Source organism: Elephas maximus, chromosome 9 (assembly GCF_024166365.1).
Source record: "Elephas maximus indicus isolate mEleMax1 chromosome 9, mEleMax1 primary haplotype, whole genome shotgun sequence".
Classification (NCBI taxonomy): Eukaryota; Metazoa; Chordata; class Mammalia; order Proboscidea; family Elephantidae; genus Elephas; species Elephas maximus.
Window position 1 is genome coordinate 36982337 of NC_064827.1, and position 18764 is coordinate 37001100.

Genomic DNA, 18764 nt, shown 5'->3' on the forward strand with positions numbered 1-18764 from the left:
TGTGACCTGAAATACCTTCAAGGAGAGCAAGAAATGTAAATGGATGAAGCAGCACGGTATAAGAACTCAGATGGCGACTGACAATCAGCCACATGTCTGGGAGGCAATAGGGAGTGGTGAGGACAGCGGTAACCTGCAAGGAACACGCTCCATCTAAATGGGTCAGCCATTTCTCAACTAATTCCGGCCACATGAGAACAAAAGCCTGGTGTTGCCAGATCTTCTCATTTTGTAAGATAAATCAGAAATCCTGTTTCTATGTGTCAAATTTTCTAAATTTTAAATGTTGGTGACTTGTTATTACAAAAAGTTTTGTAAGAGAACAAACGCTGTGTGGGTCAAATAGAATGTCTCTGCAGGCCATTTTCAATCCACTGGCTGCATCTTTACCACATCTTAACAGTGGAACTTAAAGCAGAGGAACCCTTTACGAACCTGATCAGGTTCCAGAAGTCTTATTCCTCTCTGTCCTGTGTCTAGAAATTACCTTGTCACAAGTAGCTTTTGTCAGATGTAGTATTCCGTTATTGCTATTAGCAACAGCGGCTATTATTAAAGCCATTTATAATTCTTATACAGTAAATAAAAATATACTGTTAACATATCAATCAGTACAGAATTTATATATATTTCTATTTTTCATATCCCTAACTTAATAGCATTTTTACCTTATTTATTCCCCTAAAACAATTACAATAATTATAAATTACATAGCAATTTAAACTCAGATTGCAGTTCAGAAACCTGAGTCACAGAACAATTAGACTACCCAAGGTCACAAGAGTAATGTAGTGGTAAACCTGAGATTAAAATTCAGGTTTATTTACTCTGATCCAAGGGCTTTTCCTATGGTCTAGATTTATTACCTTTATATGGCAGATTAACAAATTTCATATTGAATCCTGCTGCAAGAAAAAAACATGTACAACATTGATCTATTGAGATGCTAAACTACTGTATTTTCACGAAAATAATGTGCACCTACTAGGTTTGTTGTCAACCTCATCTTCTCCCCTCAAGGTATTTTCATAAGTGCAATATGATAATTTTCTTAGAGCAACATGTAAAAGAAAATTGGTATAGTGGCTCTTATGAAAATACTTTGTAGGGGGAGGGCGCGTTTGGCAAGCAAACAGAAGGTGCGCATTATTTGCGTGAAAACACGGTATATGCATTCTACCCTCCTGGGAAATTCTGTCGTAGGTTAAAGGAACTTCAGCTAAAACGAAAATACGTGCATGTGTGTTTTCAAACGAACATCGAATTATTTTATGTAGAATTCACAGTTTTCTTTTATTTACCTGTTCCAGAACCATTGCAAGATGAAGAACATATTCATTAAAGAAATAGACTATTAAAAAAAAGAGAGCATAGATGATATTATATCTTTTATTTGTGACATTTGTTCTCCTAAACTCACACAGACCTGATTTCATAAATATCCTTCAATTGTTTTTCTAATTGATTTAATTACATTAGTCTGTTTTTCTTACAGTGAAACCCTTAATTTTAGCACAAATGGAACTAAAATAGAGCAAACATTATTTCTGATGCAATTAAAAAAGATACTGAAAAACTTTCAAGTCAGAACACTAAAAGCTAGTCAAAGAGCTTAAATGCTTGATTAGAAATGGACTCTTCCCTCTAAAAGTTATAAAAATCCTTATTTACTCATTGAAAACTTCTTAATACCTGCCCAGAGGGAAATGGCCTATTACAAAGGTTTTTTGTCAGTATGTATTTTTTTAAAACAGGAGGAAAAACATCACTATTTCAAAAATACACTTTATTTGGCTAATTCTAAAAAAGAATCACTTATTTCAAGACCAAAAATATAAAACTGAGAATGAAAACAGTATTATCCAAATGACACTTCCAACTCCCTTTGGGATCATGTCTTTGCACACATATCTGAAGGCATGTTCATACTTTTCCTATGATATTTATTTTCTCACAGTGTGGTACCCATGGGGTGTAGAAGGGACAGAGGGTCAAAGACAATAAGAAGGGCTGTGCTTCCATCAATGACCAGAATGATGGATCAGCATAAATTACCATAGAACAATGAGAATAATTCAATCCAAGTGCCTTAATGCTTTGCCAAAGGAAGGGGGTAACTTAGAATACACACACACACACACACACACACCACCAGTGTAATAATCTAGAAAGAGTGTTAAGGTAGGAATGGAGGAAACCCAGGAAGGGAAACCAGAATGGTTGAATATAATTCAGATAAGAATTTTGTGTGGGCAAATAAAATAGAAAAGAAAATCTATAAATATGTAAAAAGCAAGTCAGGACTTAGCAAAGACACTATAGAGTTTGGAGAAAGCATGAAATAATTTCTTATTACGTTCACTGCTGCCACGTCCATAATGCAGGGTGACATGGAGAGCTTTGGGAAGGTTTCAAGGTGAGTTTCAGAAATGGTTAACAATGGACAACAAGACTTCCAAGAGAATGCTACAGGTAGAAGAACTCTGAAGGAAGGAGGCTGAAGGTCAAATGGTAATAGTCTTCGCATATTTAATGGATGTTCAGGTAAAGTTCTTATTTATATTTGATAAATATTTGTATTTCTACTTATCCTATATAATCTTAGGATCTTTCCTAACATGGAACACTAAAAAAGATGTGCTGAAACTCAAAGATAATAGTTGGGCTTGTGTTGAATGGAAGGATTTCAGATGTTGTGGAGTGTTCAGTGGGTTACACCAAAGGATGCTACAGAATTTCTTGCCGAAAGGTCTGTGTGAGAACAGGTTTTTCACTTGGAATGCTGCTGATATGATCTAAGAGGGTAGGAGGACAGAAATCTCTGCAAGTTGCTTCCACCCCTCCTGACTCGGAGACTGTGGGCTCTGACCATTGAGAAAACATCCCAGGAAGAGAAAATAAACAACCTAAGGAACAGAAAGTGAGTCTAGTATTTCTCAACTTATTTATTTATTCTTCTATTATGGGTCTCCTACAAGATTTTTGGAGCCCTGGTGGTGCAGTGGTTAAGAGCACAGCTGCTAACCAAAATGTCAGCAGTTTGAATCCATGAGCCATTCCTTAGAAAGCCTATGTGTCAGTTCTACTCTGTCCTATAGAGTCACTATGAGTTGGAATCGACTCAATGGTAACAGATTTTTTTTAGGAGCCTTTTTAGACACTTTATACTAATAGTCCCCCAGCCAACCCAATTCCCACGAACTTTTAATACCATACATATACTTTGTATCTGCTGTGTACTGTGGCCCATTGGAAGGCCGCAAACCATTGTTATATCTAAGATTTTTTTAATACCTCCCCCAAGAACCAATTTTTGCCCCCTTGGGCAATCAACCCATTGAGAATTCATGCCCTCAATTAAAAAAACCATGGGTCTGCATGTGAGGTCACTGAGGATGCGAGCCCAAAATTAAAAAAAAAAAAAAGATTATATATATTTCAAGTCTGGCTCCAGGGATCATAAAAATTCTTATAGCCACATACACTCATATATTGCCTGCACAGGGAATCTTCCGGTTTCACCTTTCCTTTGCTAAATGGAAAGGTATGAACTCTTAGTTACTGCTAATATCACTCAAGCAATGGTTTTAATTTGTCGGGGAGAGGGGGCAGATGCTGGACCTCTTTGAGAATAGTAAGAAAGGAACGTACCTATGTACAGCCTCGCAGTCTATAAAATGTCATGTGTACTGAACCTCGGAGCTTTATAGCCAAGAAGGAGCTTTCTAATGAACGGATCAGGCAAATAATACCTGGACCCACTGATAAACCTTAACATCACAAAAGAGACAAATTGACATTACGTACCTCCTGTTGTGATGCAATAGGATGAAACAATATCATTTATGTAGAATTCTTCCCCAAAAGTCTTGTAACCTGAATTTAATAACTAGGAATCAGTTGGGAAAAGACAAATCAAGACTGTGGGACATTCGACAAACAAACTGTCCTGAACCCTTTATTAATGTCAGTGTCATGAAAGACACACACCACATACACGTACACATCACACACACACTGACTAAGAAACTCAAATAGATTAAAGGAAAGTAAAGGTATTGACAACTAAATGCAACGTGTAATCTTGATTGCATTCTGGATTAAAAAAAAAAGGGCTATAACAAACATTTTTGGGACTCTTTGGAAATTTGCGTGTGGATCATAAGTTACTGTTGTTTGGTGCCGTTGAGTCAGTTTCAACTCACAGTGACCCTATAGGAGAGAGTAGAACTGCCCCATAGGGTTCCCAAGGAGTGGGTGGTAGATTTGAACTGCTGACTTTTGGTCAGCATCCAAGCTCTTAAGCACTATGCCATCAGGGCTCCATATTAGATATAGAGAGTAAAAAAAAAAAGTGAAGATGGTTAATTTCTTAAGTGTGAAAATGATATGGCAGATTCGTAGGAAAACGATCTTATTTTTAAGAGAAATTTGAAGTATTTCAAAGTTTCATAATGTCTACAACTTATTTTAAATAGTTCAGCAATAAAAGTGTCTGTTTACAGAGAGAGAAAGAAAAGTGTAGAAAATGTTAGCAACTGGTGCGTTTAAGGCAAAAGGTGTTCATTGCAATCTTTCAACTTTGAAATGTCAGTTTTGAAATTTCTCAAAATAGAAAAAATAGTGGAAAAAGAAGGGGAAGAGAGGGGTATGGGGCTGCTCCGGCAGAGCAGCTGAGTTAGGAGAAAGACGCAGTCTGTCTGGGATCCAGAGGGCTGGAGGTGCCGGCAGGGCTGCAGGGAGCTTAGGGCCTTCATTTGCAAGAAGAGATGCAGCTACAAGGATGCAGTCAGGCCAAAGACATAAAAATCACCTGTAACGATTTTCTTTAGAATTTGCCAAATAAAGTTCTGTGGGAACAGGAATACCCTGTAATTAAAAAATGAGAGCAGTTTGCCAGAATTTGCCCTAGAAGAGTTGATGAGTGCAATTAGCAACATAACCAGGAGGAAACTGTTCCAAGAAGTTTAAAAAAAATTTGGATTTTTAAATTGAGTGGCAATTTCATACACACAGTTAATAGAAAATAACCTTAATAAGAAGGAAAAACAAATGTCTTCAGATTCCAGCCTCCTACTTGATGAGGCATTATTGAAATGCAGGAACAAAGTCAACTTTTTAATGCAAAAGGCCTGTGGTTGGTTTTGCGTGGCACACAGTTCCTCCTAGGACCAAGGCACCATGTCATCATTTCTCTGTCCCACTGTCCTACAGTCCCACGTGGTACTGCTGTATTGCACAGGTTGGGGATTAGGGCTCTTGTTTCTCTGTTCTCAGGATCCTTAGGACAGTCAAATATTCTTTCAGCCAAAAGTGACGCTGAGAAAAATCTGCCTGTCTTGTCGTCTCAAAGTTACTTAGGAAGCAAGAAAGGAAACATGTTTGTTGATGGCCAGAGTCCAACGACATGGAGAAAAGTAGCAGCATTGGATTCCAGGAGACAACCTTTGTGAGATCCGAAGCAAGGGATGGTCTGCTTAGTTAGGTCAGTGTAGAATGCCACTATGCACACAGTCAGCCCTTTCTGAGCTTGGACAAAGATTTCATGCTTTCTAGGCCTTTCTTGGCAGCCAGGAAAGGCTTCAACTCATTATGTATAATAAGACGAAATCAGAGTTGTTTAGTTATTCTTTAATAGTTATTACATCAAAATGCACTAATACATTCTCATCTACTTCCCTCCACCAACTGATATTTTGTTAAATTCAAATGATCACTTGAAGCATCATTACCCCCATCGCAGGCTGTTGGGACCACCACACTTTTCAACACAATGAAACAGAGAAGGCAACATTTCATCAACCAAAACTCACTGAGGTTTCAAAGGCAGGATATAGCACAGAACGTGTTATTCTGACTGTCTAATGGAACAGAAAACATGGAAAGGGTAGAAGAAGGAAGCTAGCTCCAGCTCCACTGTTGCCTTGGCAACTGTGGCACAATTATAGAGGCAGAAATTCATTTCGTGCCATAATAGAATATGGCGGAGGAGGAGAGAGCGTGGAGGAAGAACACGTCAGCTGGGGTTAGAAGCCCAAAGGGTTGGTTGAGAAGGTTCCAAGTCAGTGGGTTCATTGTTTCATCTATATGCACCAAATAACCAATTGTGTTTCCTTTTTCACTGAAATTTTAGTATTATGTAGAAAGGGCCATGACTCCCTACTCTTAAAAGAACGAACACCGCACTTACGTGACTCGGGGCTCCTGCTGATCATTCTTGTTCTTTTATGATATCTCTTCAGGGATACAGGAAAAAATATTTTGAATGAAAGAACAAGGGATGAGGGTGGTTATAAAAACCACATTCTGTTCAGGGTAAACTGGTAACTTCTGAGCCTTATGCTAGGGACCAGTCTTTTCCCTGTAGTTAAAGTCTGAAGACCCTACTTGGGGCAGGCATAAACCACCCCATGGAGTGGTCCCTAATTAAACTAAACCCTGGTGGTGTAGTGGTTAAGTGCTACGGCTGCTAACCAAAGGGTCAGCAGTTCAAATCTGCCAGCGGCTCCTTGGAAACTCTATGGGGCAGTTCTACTCAGCCCTATAGGGTCGCTATGACTTGGAATTGACTGGACAGCACTGGGTTTGGTTTGGTTTTTTGGTGTTGGGGAAATTGTGTTGGTGCTGCCGCTGGGGTACAGCTCTACAGCCCTGCACCATGTTGAACCACAGGATCACAGCAAGAGCTTTAAGGAACTGGAAAGCAAAGCTTGTTACAGAAAAACTTGCTACGCATTCAGAAATCCAAAATTCACTTGTTACTTAGAAAACAAATTACAGAAAAGTCAGCGGGTTAACAGCATAGAGTGGAAAAGTACAAATCAGCACAAATCAGCATCTCAGTCTCAAAACCTGAATTCCAGTAAAGCTTCGGTGGCAAGTCACAGGAGAGCTGTGACACACTTGGAAGTGCAGTGGCTTCCTTCTGGAAGATCCCCAGCCAGGAAGGCCCAGGGGACGGTCCTTGTCTGTCCTTCACGTTGTGTCTGCCTGGCACACAGATCATGGCTAGCAGCACTTTGAGGGTTAAGAGCACATGAAGTGAGTGGGAAACGTCACCCAGTGGTCACCACTGGTCTTCAGCTCTCCTGCTCCTGGCAGGAGGTGTGCCATTTCAGCCAGGGAGGTTGGCCTCTTGCCCGGTCAGGACTGTGTGAGGAAAAAGCATTCCTCTTCCTTCGAAGTGTGAGCTGGAGAGTTAGTGACACATCCTGGTTGTCATCTCTTTCTGGAAAACAAGGGGAGAAGGATGGTTAGGTGAAACTACAAGCAGAGTGACAACTTGTTAAAGGGTTCTGAAAATACCCTGGGAATTTGCAGAGTCTTTAAACAAGAGTTTGCAAGCATGGGCCATGAATAGGTCTGCCAGTGTGTTTGTTGGTTTGTTTTAAATCAAGGCAAGGTTTAAAAACTTGGCTATTTTGTAAAAAATCCAAATTTCTGACTTTTTCTGAAAAACTGCAAGATTTGGAACTGCTGAGAAGCTTAGAGTTGAAGAATAGTTGCCCCCTTCAGATGGAGAGCATGCTCTCAGCGCATACTACTCCCAGTTGTCTCGCCAACATTAGCGAGTATTATTTACCAATTTTCATCGGATTTGGACGTCTGTATTTCTTCAAGTAGAGAATAATTTCTGTTTACCTAAGTTTCAAGAAAAGGCAAAAAAAAAAAAAAAAAAAACAGAAGAAGGATAGCTTAAGTGGGGACCAGTCAAGAAAGGTGGGTACCAGTCAAGAAAAGTGGGAGGGAGGACATCTTTTAATGGAAATGAAGAATATGTCAATGTATCTGACATGCAATCTCCTAGCCTTCCACCAGTCTACAACACCTGCCTGGTTCTTCTGGGCATTTGTAGATCCTAAATGGGCCATCCTGTGTCTCACTTCTGGGGCTCTGCCCAGGCAGACGCTTTTGCTCGTGGCCTGCTCCTACCATATCCTATCTCCTTTCGACTTGCCTAATCCCCATTCCTTTTCCCACCTCAAGCGAGATGACATCCTATTCTTGCAGGTAACACACTGGTTTATGCATTTGCGTGTGTGCATGGACTATGGGCATGTCTGTGGGCCCCACTAGCGGGAAAAATAAACACTCATTGAATCACTGCATGTGTCTTCCTTCTTTGTATCCCTTGCTCCTAGTGCAGTGCCTGGTGCAGGGACATGCTCCTCTTTCATCTCCGAGAGTGGGCTGGGTAGCAGGCTGTGCCAATCAGCACTTGGGAGGACACGTTTAACGCCATTTTTATTAGATGAATGAATGACTTTCTTCCAAGTTCCACCTGTTGCAGAGCTGCCGCCAGCTGCCACATCTCTTGCAAGCTGAGCAGATCACCCCAGTTGATAAAGTAGGAAATGCCTGAATAAACGGAGCTTGAGAACAGGAGAAAACCATACGGGCATGTTGGTGAAAAAATAATAATATACGTGAGTAGAATAAAGGCACTTTTGCATCCGTATAATAATTATTAAAGATGGGCAATTACATACAGATACCTATATTAAAAATTAAATAAGAATTTAGTTGTGTTTATTACTAATACTATGTACTCAGTGACTGGCAGACAAGGTTGCTATTCTCAAGTTTACAACTATCTACTGGGAAGAAAGAGACAGAGACTCCAAAGTACTAATGTATTAGTGTACTGATTAGTACGTATACTAACATACAATGACATAAATGTGAATATGCACAGGAGGGGAGGGCACGAGGCATAGAAACCCAAATTCACCTGCATTAGATCCCAATTCTGTCCCTTATTACCTCTGTGACCTCCCAGACCCTACAGGCCTCAGCTGAAATGTCCATTTTTCACAGATGCCTTCCTTAACCTCTGATAAAGGGTATATCCCCCTCTGCCACCCTTTCATGGCACCCTCTGTTATATATTTCATTCCTGCCTCCTGGGTTCATCTCCTGTAAGGTCCTATAAGACCCATGGGAGGAGACGTTGTGTCTGCTCTGTTGGCTGCCATACTCCCAGGGCCTGGCAGTTAGTGTTCAAGGAATGTTTGTTTAATTAGGCAATGAATGAGCCCTCGTCTCCTCGTCTGTCAAATGGAGACTGGGATACCTACCTGAGAGGGTTATCGAGAAGGGTAAAAAAGTATTAACATACGCACAAACGAAGCACTCAAAACACTTTCATTCCTTTCCCTGTCTTTTCCTTGGAGAATGACATGCTTTGGAGACACAAAGATGGCAGCGGTCATTTCCAGCTGCAGAGAGGAGGCTTGGGAGGACTCTTATGATAATGTACCCTCTGAGATTGACTCCAAAATGAAGAGAAAGTGGAATCTGACAGGTGAGGCTGGAGAGGTAGGGGAGCTAAGGAACACCGGTGACAGCTGGAGAGAAGAGTGGCTGGTGGAGCCCAGCCAGGGATCTGGAGCTGCTGTTGCTGGAGCCATGTGGCTGGGGCAGGACAGAGGCTCTGGGGACAGTGGGCCAGATAAATGCACAACTGTTTAAATAAGGACCCGCGTGCCTGGTGCGAGGAACGGAAAGAAACTATGGCAAGCCACGAATAAACTTGCTTCTTTTTTAAAAAACCTCCATAGGTTCTTATGTTTTTGGTTAATTTTTGATGGCAGAGACGGAGAAAAATAATGTGGAGGTACTACACGTGTGTGTGTGACAGAAAATGAAAGAGAGAAAGAATTTATAACGAAGCTGGTACTTATTCGCACTGCGTCAGTACTTCAGTACTTATGGAAAGAAAGGAACTAGCATTTGTTAAACACCTGTAAGGTGCCAGTGCTTTGGGGTGGTTCCATCTTTGCATCTGCAGAACACTAAGAGAAAGAACTATGACCCTCATTTGACAGAAGAGGAATCTGACCCTCAGAGTGCAAGTGTTTTGCTCCAGGTAAACAGGTAAGCTGCAGAGCCTGAACAGTAACAGCTTCCATTAAACAAAGATCTGCTATTTGTCAGTGCCAGTGTCTGCTGCCCTAAGCGTGTTATATACTGTAACGCTGACCCTGACCCTGGCCTGTGATGGAAGATGCGCCATCCCCATTGTACTGATGAGGAAATAGCCCCGGAGAAGGAGAGTAACTTGTCAAAGTCACATAACTAGCAAGTGGTAAGGGTGGGACTTAAACTCAGGTCTATCTGATGCAAAGGCCCTGCTCTCCCCTACATGTGGTCTAAAGCCTCTGAGATATGCTTATAAATATCCATTGGGATGAGCATGACTTATTCATTAATTACAGGTGGACACAGACATTCCTGAATATTCAAAATGCTAAAGAAATATTGTTTTCTCTACTCAGACTGATGTTAATTGGAATTATTAAGACTTGTGCAATAGGTAAATACTAATATATATATATATATATGCTACTGAAAAAGTACAGACACTAGAAATATGTTGCTGCTGTTGAGTGCCTTCAAGTTGATTCCAGCTTATAGCGATCCTACAGGACAGAGTAGAACTGGCCCATAGGGTTTCCTAGGCAGTAATCTTTATAGGAGTAAAGAGTAGGTAATAGTTTCAGACAGGATGTGGGACTTATCCAAGACCTCTAGGTTAGTCTGCAAAAAGCCAGGTCCTGTGCATTCCTCACCACACTATGCTGCCTCAAAATTCAGGAGCCAAACTGTGTAGTGGGATGTCTTTTAAAATTCCCGTAGGGAAAGAATGGTTGAAATAATGGGTCGGACACTTAAAAAAGTTAAAATTGGATTTGCCCAGTGCAGACCTTCAAAGCTGTAGTCCAGCTCTTACCACTGGATGGCACCAGTGAGCTGGTTAAGAAACAATTTGGTTCTGGGGCGGGGAAACAGGAATTCTGGGTCCCAGAGCTTTCCTTTCATCAGAGCCCTCCTGCAGGTCCTGGCATCTAGCAGGGCAAACACAGGCCGTTCTATCCTGGAGAGTGGCCTAAATAAGTTCTACCCAGGGTGCTCCTGAAGAGCCAATTGGCTGTTGCAGAACTTAGCTGAATGCTACATGTACAAAGACAGGTAACTACAGAACTCCAAAAGGTGCTGAAAAAGCTTCTGCAGAGGTGATGAGAATTTCCTGAGAAATGCACATAAAGACCATAGATGAAAAAAAAAAATGCCTTTAAACACTAACTTTTTTTTATATAATTTTTATTGTGCTTTAAGTGAAAGTTTACAAATCAAGTCAGTCTCTCACACAAAAACCCACATACACCTTGCTACACACTCCCAATTACTCTCCCCCTAATGAGACAGACTGCTCTCTCCCTCCACTCTCTCTTTTCGTGTCCCTTTCACCAGCTTCTAACCCCCTCCACCCTCTCATCTCCCCTCCAGGCAGGAGAGGCCAACATAGTCTCAAGTGTCCACCTGATCCAAGAAGTTCACTCCTCACCAGCATCCCTCTCCAACCCATTGCCCAGTCCAATCCATGTCTGAAGAATTGGCTTCGGGAATGGTTCCTGTCCTGGGGCAACAGAAGGTCTGGGGGCCATGACCACTGGGGTCCTTCCAGTCTCAGTCAGATCATTAAGTCTGGTCTTATGAGAATTTGGAGTCTGCATCCCACTGCTCTCCTGCCCCCTCAGGGGTTCTCTGTTGTGTTCCCTGTCAGGGCAGTCATCGGTTGTAGCCAGGCACCATCTAGTTCTTCTGGTCTCAGGATGATAAACACTAACATTTTAAAAATTTTTCCTTAAGAGCAAAGCAGGGTTTTGGTTGTGGTCACTTAGTATTATTTGCCTTAATATAAGGGAGTAATGGATTTCCTATTGTCTACAGAACAAATTCCATACTGTACAGCCTGGCAAACAAGGGCTGTCATAACCGGGTCCCACAGCTCTCTGCTCACCTCCTGTTGAATCCTATCACTCACCACACCGCCCAGCCAAACTAGACTTCTCCCTGGCCTCCCACAGGCCATGGTCTATCAAGGATTCTAGTAGTTTCTCAATGGCTGTTTCTTTTGTCTGGTTAATGCTTTCTGCACCTCTAAGCCAGGCAGATTTTGACATCCTTCAAAACCCAACTTCCAGCTCCCAGAGCCTGATAGCTTCCTTGTTGAGTTCACCCATAACTTTGTGCTCACTTACCTCACTTCCTACCGGCATTGGAATTCATCATGTCATTTTTGCCTGAGTCTAAGAAGACCCATAAAAGTTTGTTGTATAAATTAATACATGATGAGGGATATTTTGTTCAAGTCACATAATAGTATATATGGTTTGACCCAGTTATTTTGGAAAAACCGTAAAATAGGAATCCAAGTTCACAAGTTTATCTCTGGGTAAGTGAAAATATGCATGTTTTCTATTTCTGATTTTTGCCTTTTTGCACATTTTCTGCATTTTTAGATACTTTAATAAGCATTTTTTTCTGATAAGAAAAAAAGCTCCAATACTTTTAAAAACAACAAAAAATAAAGTAGATGGAGACTTCCAACTGAAATCATATTTAGTTTTAGAGGTGAAGCTAAAATGACTTTTGCCTAGTTTTGTGGTGCTGGTGGAAGAAATTAGGGTATCTTTTGCATAAGATACTTAACTTCTTCTGTTCTAAACACTTTTTAAATTGAAAATGTTCTCTGTTTTCCAACCATTGTGAGAAGATTTTTGATATACAAAAAGCAAATTTCCATGAACTCTAAAGTTCCTTGTATAAACAAGGATTTCTTTGAGTTGGTCTCCGTGCTTCAGGTAAAATCCTTCCCGCATCATGAAGCTCCCTAGCCTAAACTCCTTTAGTGGCTCCCCAAAGTTTTCAAACTAAGACTCAAACTTAGCATACAACCTTTTTCATCATCTGGCCTTTCCACAACTGCTTATCTTAATACCCAGTCACCTCCCAACACCCCTTTTTTCCAACTGAACCTGCAATAATTCCCAAACATACTCTTTCACTTTCTCCCCTCTGCCCAGAACACCCTTCTCCCAACTCCAATACCCTTCATGGCTCTTGATCAGTGGTGACCTCCTCAGGGGCGCTCCTCCTTCCCTCCCTAACCCATCCCCAAGAAGCCTTAGGGGCCTTCTCTGATTTCGCTTAGTGCCTGTAGCACTTTTCACATTGTTCCCTGATGACTTACGACTTTTCTGGTTCCAGCATGACACTGCTCTTTGAAGAGGTGAACTGTATCTTGCTTTGTATGGACCCTGGTATGTTAGATTGGCACATACTAGGTGTTTATTAATTTTTTTGTTGTTGTTATTAATTAGACTGAAATTCAGTGAAGAAGAACAATGGAGGGAAAGATGTACTGAATAGCTACCATGGTGTAGGCACTTAGAGTTATTTTGGGTATGTCTTTCTCACAACTCTATGAAATAGGCATTGTTTTTTCTAATTTACAGATGAGGAAAATGAGGCTCAGAGAATTGAAGTAACTTGCCCAAGTTCACATAGCTAATAAATGGAAGGATAAGGATTCGAACCCAGATTTGGAGGGCTCAAAAACAAACAAACAAAAACCAATGCTATTTCCATTACTCCACTGGGGAAAGTAATATAAAAAAAAAAAAAAAAAGGAGTGAGGCTTTTTGTTTTAATAATGTTTTAAAATATATTAGCAATAGAGCACTACAAGAATAGCATTTTATAGACCATTTCTTCCTTTAATTCACCAATTATCTGCTAATTCTAAGAAACATAAGGGAGAAAAGGAGCAGAAGAAACATTGAGTATAAAGAAATGATTGAGGGAGAAAGGGAGCCCAAAGAGATAAAAGGAAGGTGGGCGTGGAAGGCTCAGCAGTGTGGTAAAGAGGAGAATGCTTTGTACTGAAAACTTTCAAAAAATGACCTTTCCTCTGAGGCACCTCTGGGTAAGTTCGAACAGCCAACTTTTCAGTTAGTAGCTAAGCACTTAACTATATGTGCCACCCAGGAACTCCCTCTGTACTCCCATTAAAAAAACCTCAAAAACCAAACCTGTTGCTTGTTGAGTGGATTCCGACTCACAGTGACCCTACAGGACAGAGTAGAACTGCCCCATAGGGTTTCCAAGAAGACCTGGTAGATTCGAACAGCCGACCTCTTGGTTAGGAGGGTTTTCAAAAAACCCATTGCCATTGAATCGATTCATAGAAACCCCCATTAGCTACCATTAAGAGTTCTATGGCTTAAGACAGGGTAATGAGAGAGGAGCCCTGGTGGCGCCATGGTTAAGCACTCAGCTGCTAAACAGAGTAGCGAGAAATATACAACACAATGTTAGGTTTGTCCCTAGGAAAGAAGTAAATTAACTGTCAGCTAACATAGGGTCACTATGAATTGGATCGACTGGACAGCACTGGGTTTGGGTTTTTGGGTTTTTAACATAGCACGTGCATGCACGCATGCACTCACACACACTTGAGGTAATGGAAATGAAACAGAAAGCTGGAGGGACTCATCTCCCTGAGCACTTTCTCCAATAACTGAGCCTTGTCAACACATTTGGTTCCTGAAAAGACAAGAAAGAAAAACTGTGAGTCCACCAGAAAAGGCAACCAAAGAATGTTGCTCTTTTTATAAAGTGTTTCCTTCCCCAGTGCTATGGATTGAATTATGTCTTCCCAAAATGTGTGTCAACTTGGCTAGGCCATGATTCCAGTCTTGTGTGATTGTCCACCATTCTGTCATCTGATGTGATTTTCCTTTGTGTTGTAAAACGTGAGTCTGATGTTAATGAGGCAGGATTAGAGGCAGTTGTGTTAATGAACAGGGCTCAATCTACAAGATTAGTTTATATTTTGGGTCCAATCTCTTCTGAGATATAAAAGAGAGAAGCAAGCAGAGAGACAGGGGAACCTCATACCAAGAATCAAGAGGGGAGCATGTCCTTTGGATCGGGGGTCCCTGCTCTGAGAAGTTCCTAGACCAAGGGAAGATTGCCCAGAGCCAACAGGGAAAGAAAGCCTTCCCTTGGAGCTGGCACCTTGAATTTGGACTTCTAGCCTCCTAGACTGTGAGATAATAAATTTCTCTTTGTTAAAGCCATCCACTTGTGGTATTTCAGTTATAGCAGCTCTAGATGACTTAGACACCCACAATGAGTGGCACAGCTTGACCCCCCCAGTTACTGTCTCCATGCTGGACTTGGCCTCAGTCTTCTCTCAGATGGAGGCTCTGGGAAAAGGGGTTTGTAACTGCAGCCTGAAGTACAGAGACAATCTTTCTGGCTGGGCTGTAGCCATGACACCAAAACCCTATAATTAGGAACAATTTCAATCCAGCTAGCAAGGTTAGGCTCTCTGGAGGCAGCGGGGCCAGGTCAGAAAGTTACCTTTCATCCCACAAATTCCATTTCTTAGAGACTTAAAAACCACCAGATTGTATCCATATTACCCATTTGTTTCTTTTGATATTGGCTGTTTTTTTCCTCCCCCAAGAGTGTGTGAATTGAAAATGTTGGCCACCTTGAAAATTCCATTTCTCTCATGGGTCGCTTCCCTCTTCTATTCCAAACAGCTGTGCTAGTGAGACCTGTGCCAAGATTGCATTAGGACCACCCCCTCCACACACTACCCAGGTGCCTCAGGTCCTGCCAACACCCCTTCGCCTCAGGTCATGAGTGTTTCTAACTCAATGACAAGCAGTTTTGCCGTTTCCTTATCTCGTGATCTAACTCACTGGGAGCAAAAGCCAGTCCCTTTGGGACAGGCAGTTTTTCTAGAAGTGCATCAAGGATGAGAACTAAAAGAAATGAGTTGGCGTCAGCAAGAGATGCTGTAATACTCAGCTAAACTGTATTGGTCAGACTGAAATAATTTTTGACTGTAGACAGGGACAGGGATTCAATGAGGTTTTTTCCAGCACTGTGACACCATGGGAAACTTGGTGATACTAATGTCAAAAGAATTCCAGGAATGGGCAGGTGTGTTTTTAGGGACTGTGGAATCAGAAGAGGAAATAGTATTGTGCTAGAGTATTTGGTTATAAAAATCAAAATAAAATGTTCTCTCTGAATTCTCTAGTTTGACGGTCTCAGAATTTCCTGTGCTACCAACACGCCTTGTGGTAATAGTGGTAGCTGCCATTTGTTGAAGACTTACTGTGTGCCAGGCAGTGTGCTAAGTGCTTAACACGCATTGTCTCCTTTAATCCTTATAACAACCCCGTAAGGTGGGTATTAGAGGGGAGTGGTGGTTTAGTGGTAGAATTCTTGCCTTCCATGAGAGAGACTCATGTTTGATTGCCAGCCAGTGCACCTCATGTGCAGCCATCACACGTTTGTCTGTAGAGGCTTACAAGTTGCTGTGATGTTGAACAGGTTTCAGTGAACCTTCCAGGCTAAGAGAGACTAGGAAAAAAGGCCTGGCAATCTACTTTTGAAAATCAGCCATTGAAAATCCTGTGGATCACAATGGTTCAATCTGCAACCAATCGTGGGGATGATGCAGGACCGGACAGCATTGAGCATGGGATCGCCATGAGTCAGGGGCTGAATCAATGGCAGCTAACAACAACAAGGTGAGCATTATTAATACCCCATTGTATAGTGGTAAAGCCCTGGTGGTGCAGTGGTTAAGAGCTTAGCCGCTAACCACAGTGATGGCAGTTCGAATCCATCAGCCACTCCGTGGAAACCCTATGGGTCAGTTCTACTCTGTCCTATAGGGTTGCTGTGAGTCAGAACCGACTCAAAGGCAACAGGTTTGGGTTGTATAGCTGTGAGAAACGAGGCAGGAAGACGTTAAGTAACTTGCTGAGGACCAAATTGCTAGTTAAACGGTGCCAATGGGATACAAGCCCAGGTTTGCCCAATTCCAAAGCCGCTTTTCTCAACTGCTTGATAAAATTTTCTTCACTTATGATCAGGGTTCATCTGATTGATGTTGTTGACTGGACAGTGCCTTCTTCTTTCCTCCCTTCTCCATAAATCCCCTCTGCACATTTGGTCAAAGAAGATAACCTTCCCTACTAGAAGAGGACCAGCCTTTGGCCAAGTGTATATGAAGTAGCTGGTCCCCTGCTGGATCCTCCAGCAAGCCCTAGTGAAGACACAAGAAACCGACAAGCTTCCAAGTCTTCACTTAGCCACTCAATACACCTTGCTCTGTCTGATCACGGAGAACATCTCCAGGACCTAGGCTCCTACTTCATTCCAAGATCCAGAAACATTTCTAATGTAGTAATCCCTGGGGAGTCTTAAGAATCCCAATGCACAGGCCACCCCCCTCCCCCATAACCATTTAAACCAGAAACCCTGGAGGTGAGCCCCAGCAATCCATATTTTTAAAGCTCTCCAGGTGATTCCAACCTGGAGCCCAGGCTGAGAACCAGTAAGCTAATCCCTGCAGGTATCATCATCAAACACTGGCTGGAAAGGTGCTGCTGAAGATCCAAGGAGGCTCGAGATGTACAATATGAGGGCTGTAATCAATGTCACTGATGTCTACATGTAAAAAATGTTGACATGAAAAATGTCTTTATACATATATAAGAAACATTTTCTATTTCAACATATATACCACAATTCAAAAAAAATTCAAAAAGGCCTAAGACCTGTTCCTATTTACCTCCTTCTCCTATCAGATAAATTCCCAGCAACTTCATGTGACCTGCAAGTATTTCTGGATTACCTCCCTCTGGAAACCCTGGTGGTGTAGTGGTTAAGAACTGCAGTTGCTTACCAAAAGGTCGGCAGTTCAAATCCATCAAGTGCTCCTTGGAAACTCTACGGAACAGTTCTACTCTGTCCTATAGAGTCGCTAGCAGTTGGAATCAACTCAGCGGCAATGGGCTTGGTTTTTGGTCCCCTCCCCCTCCACCACCCTTCCAGCCTTTCACACACCATGCTTCTGTGTGCTTCTGTATCTCGTTCCTTCTGCATGGAAAACTTTGTCTGCCCAAACTGAAACCAAACCCACTGCCGTGGTGTCCATTCCAATTCATAGGGACCCTAAAAGACCGAGTAGAACTGTTCCATATGGTTCCCAAGGCTGTAAATCTTCACAGAAGCAGACTGCCACATCTCTCTCCCGAAGAGTAGCTGGGGGCTTGAATCATCAACCTTTTGTTCACAGCGAAGCACTTTAACTGTTGTGCCACCAGGGCTCCCTTTTGTCTGCCCAGGACATGCCCCCCCCCCCCAGAAGTCTGTGAAAGATGGAAGACCGTGGAACTCAGGGAGGAGAGAATGAGGGCCTTGCAAGGCCTCAGCATTGGTTGCTAAAAATTTGACCTGCCAGTTCTGCTTTGAAGGGGAGTGTTGCACTTCAGGGAGAGCCCACAAAAAACATTAGGCTGCTTGCTGCAGGGAAATCCCCAGTAAAGGAGCGAAGAGAAAAAAAGAAGTAAAGAAAAACACAAAACATCCAAAACAATTTGCTAGCCAATTCACATGGAAAAGCTGGAACGCTGGAGGTAGAAACAACAGTGGGGGCAGCTCCAGCCTGGCCTCAGGGCACAGGGAGCCTGCAGTGTGGAGGACCAGCGCTGTCCAGTGAGGCCAGCTCGGCAGGCCCTTCAGTGGTGAGCATTTCTCCTCCAGCTTTCTAGGACCCAGACAATGGCATGCATCAGAGGAAATGGCATTAGCCCTTTTCCAAGTGCTCTGACAACTCCAGGGGAAGGGCCCTTCCCACCCTAACTGCCATGGACAGGCAGGTACACCACACTGGGGCCTCCTGGAACGTGACTTTCTAAGGAGCTCTCGGGTCGGCCCATACAGCGCAGGGCCAAAAAGCAGCCTCCAAGGGTGAGTCTGCCTTAATTTCTAGCCGGATAGTATGTTCTTCTCCAGAAATGTTCAGCCTTCTCCCCAGGTGAACTGGGCAATTCCCAGCTGGTTCCTGCGATCCTGGTGAGGGAGCCAGTCCTGAGAGTCTTCAT

At 42.3% G+C, this 18764-nt stretch overlaps 1 protein-coding gene across 1 annotated transcript in view; it reads right to left on the reverse strand.

Moving 5' to 3' along the window:
- Positions 1–1575: 1575 nt before the first annotated feature.
- MOB3B (MOB kinase activator 3B) overlaps positions 1576–18764 on the reverse strand; it is a 227605-nt gene continuing 210416 nt past the window's right edge. The window contains exon 4 of the mRNA XM_049895997.1: positions 1576–7228. Within this exon, the coding sequence (XP_049751954.1) occupies positions 7199–7228 (30 nt within the window). The 3' untranslated portion in view covers positions 1576–7198. The remainder of the gene's footprint in view (positions 7229–18764) is intronic.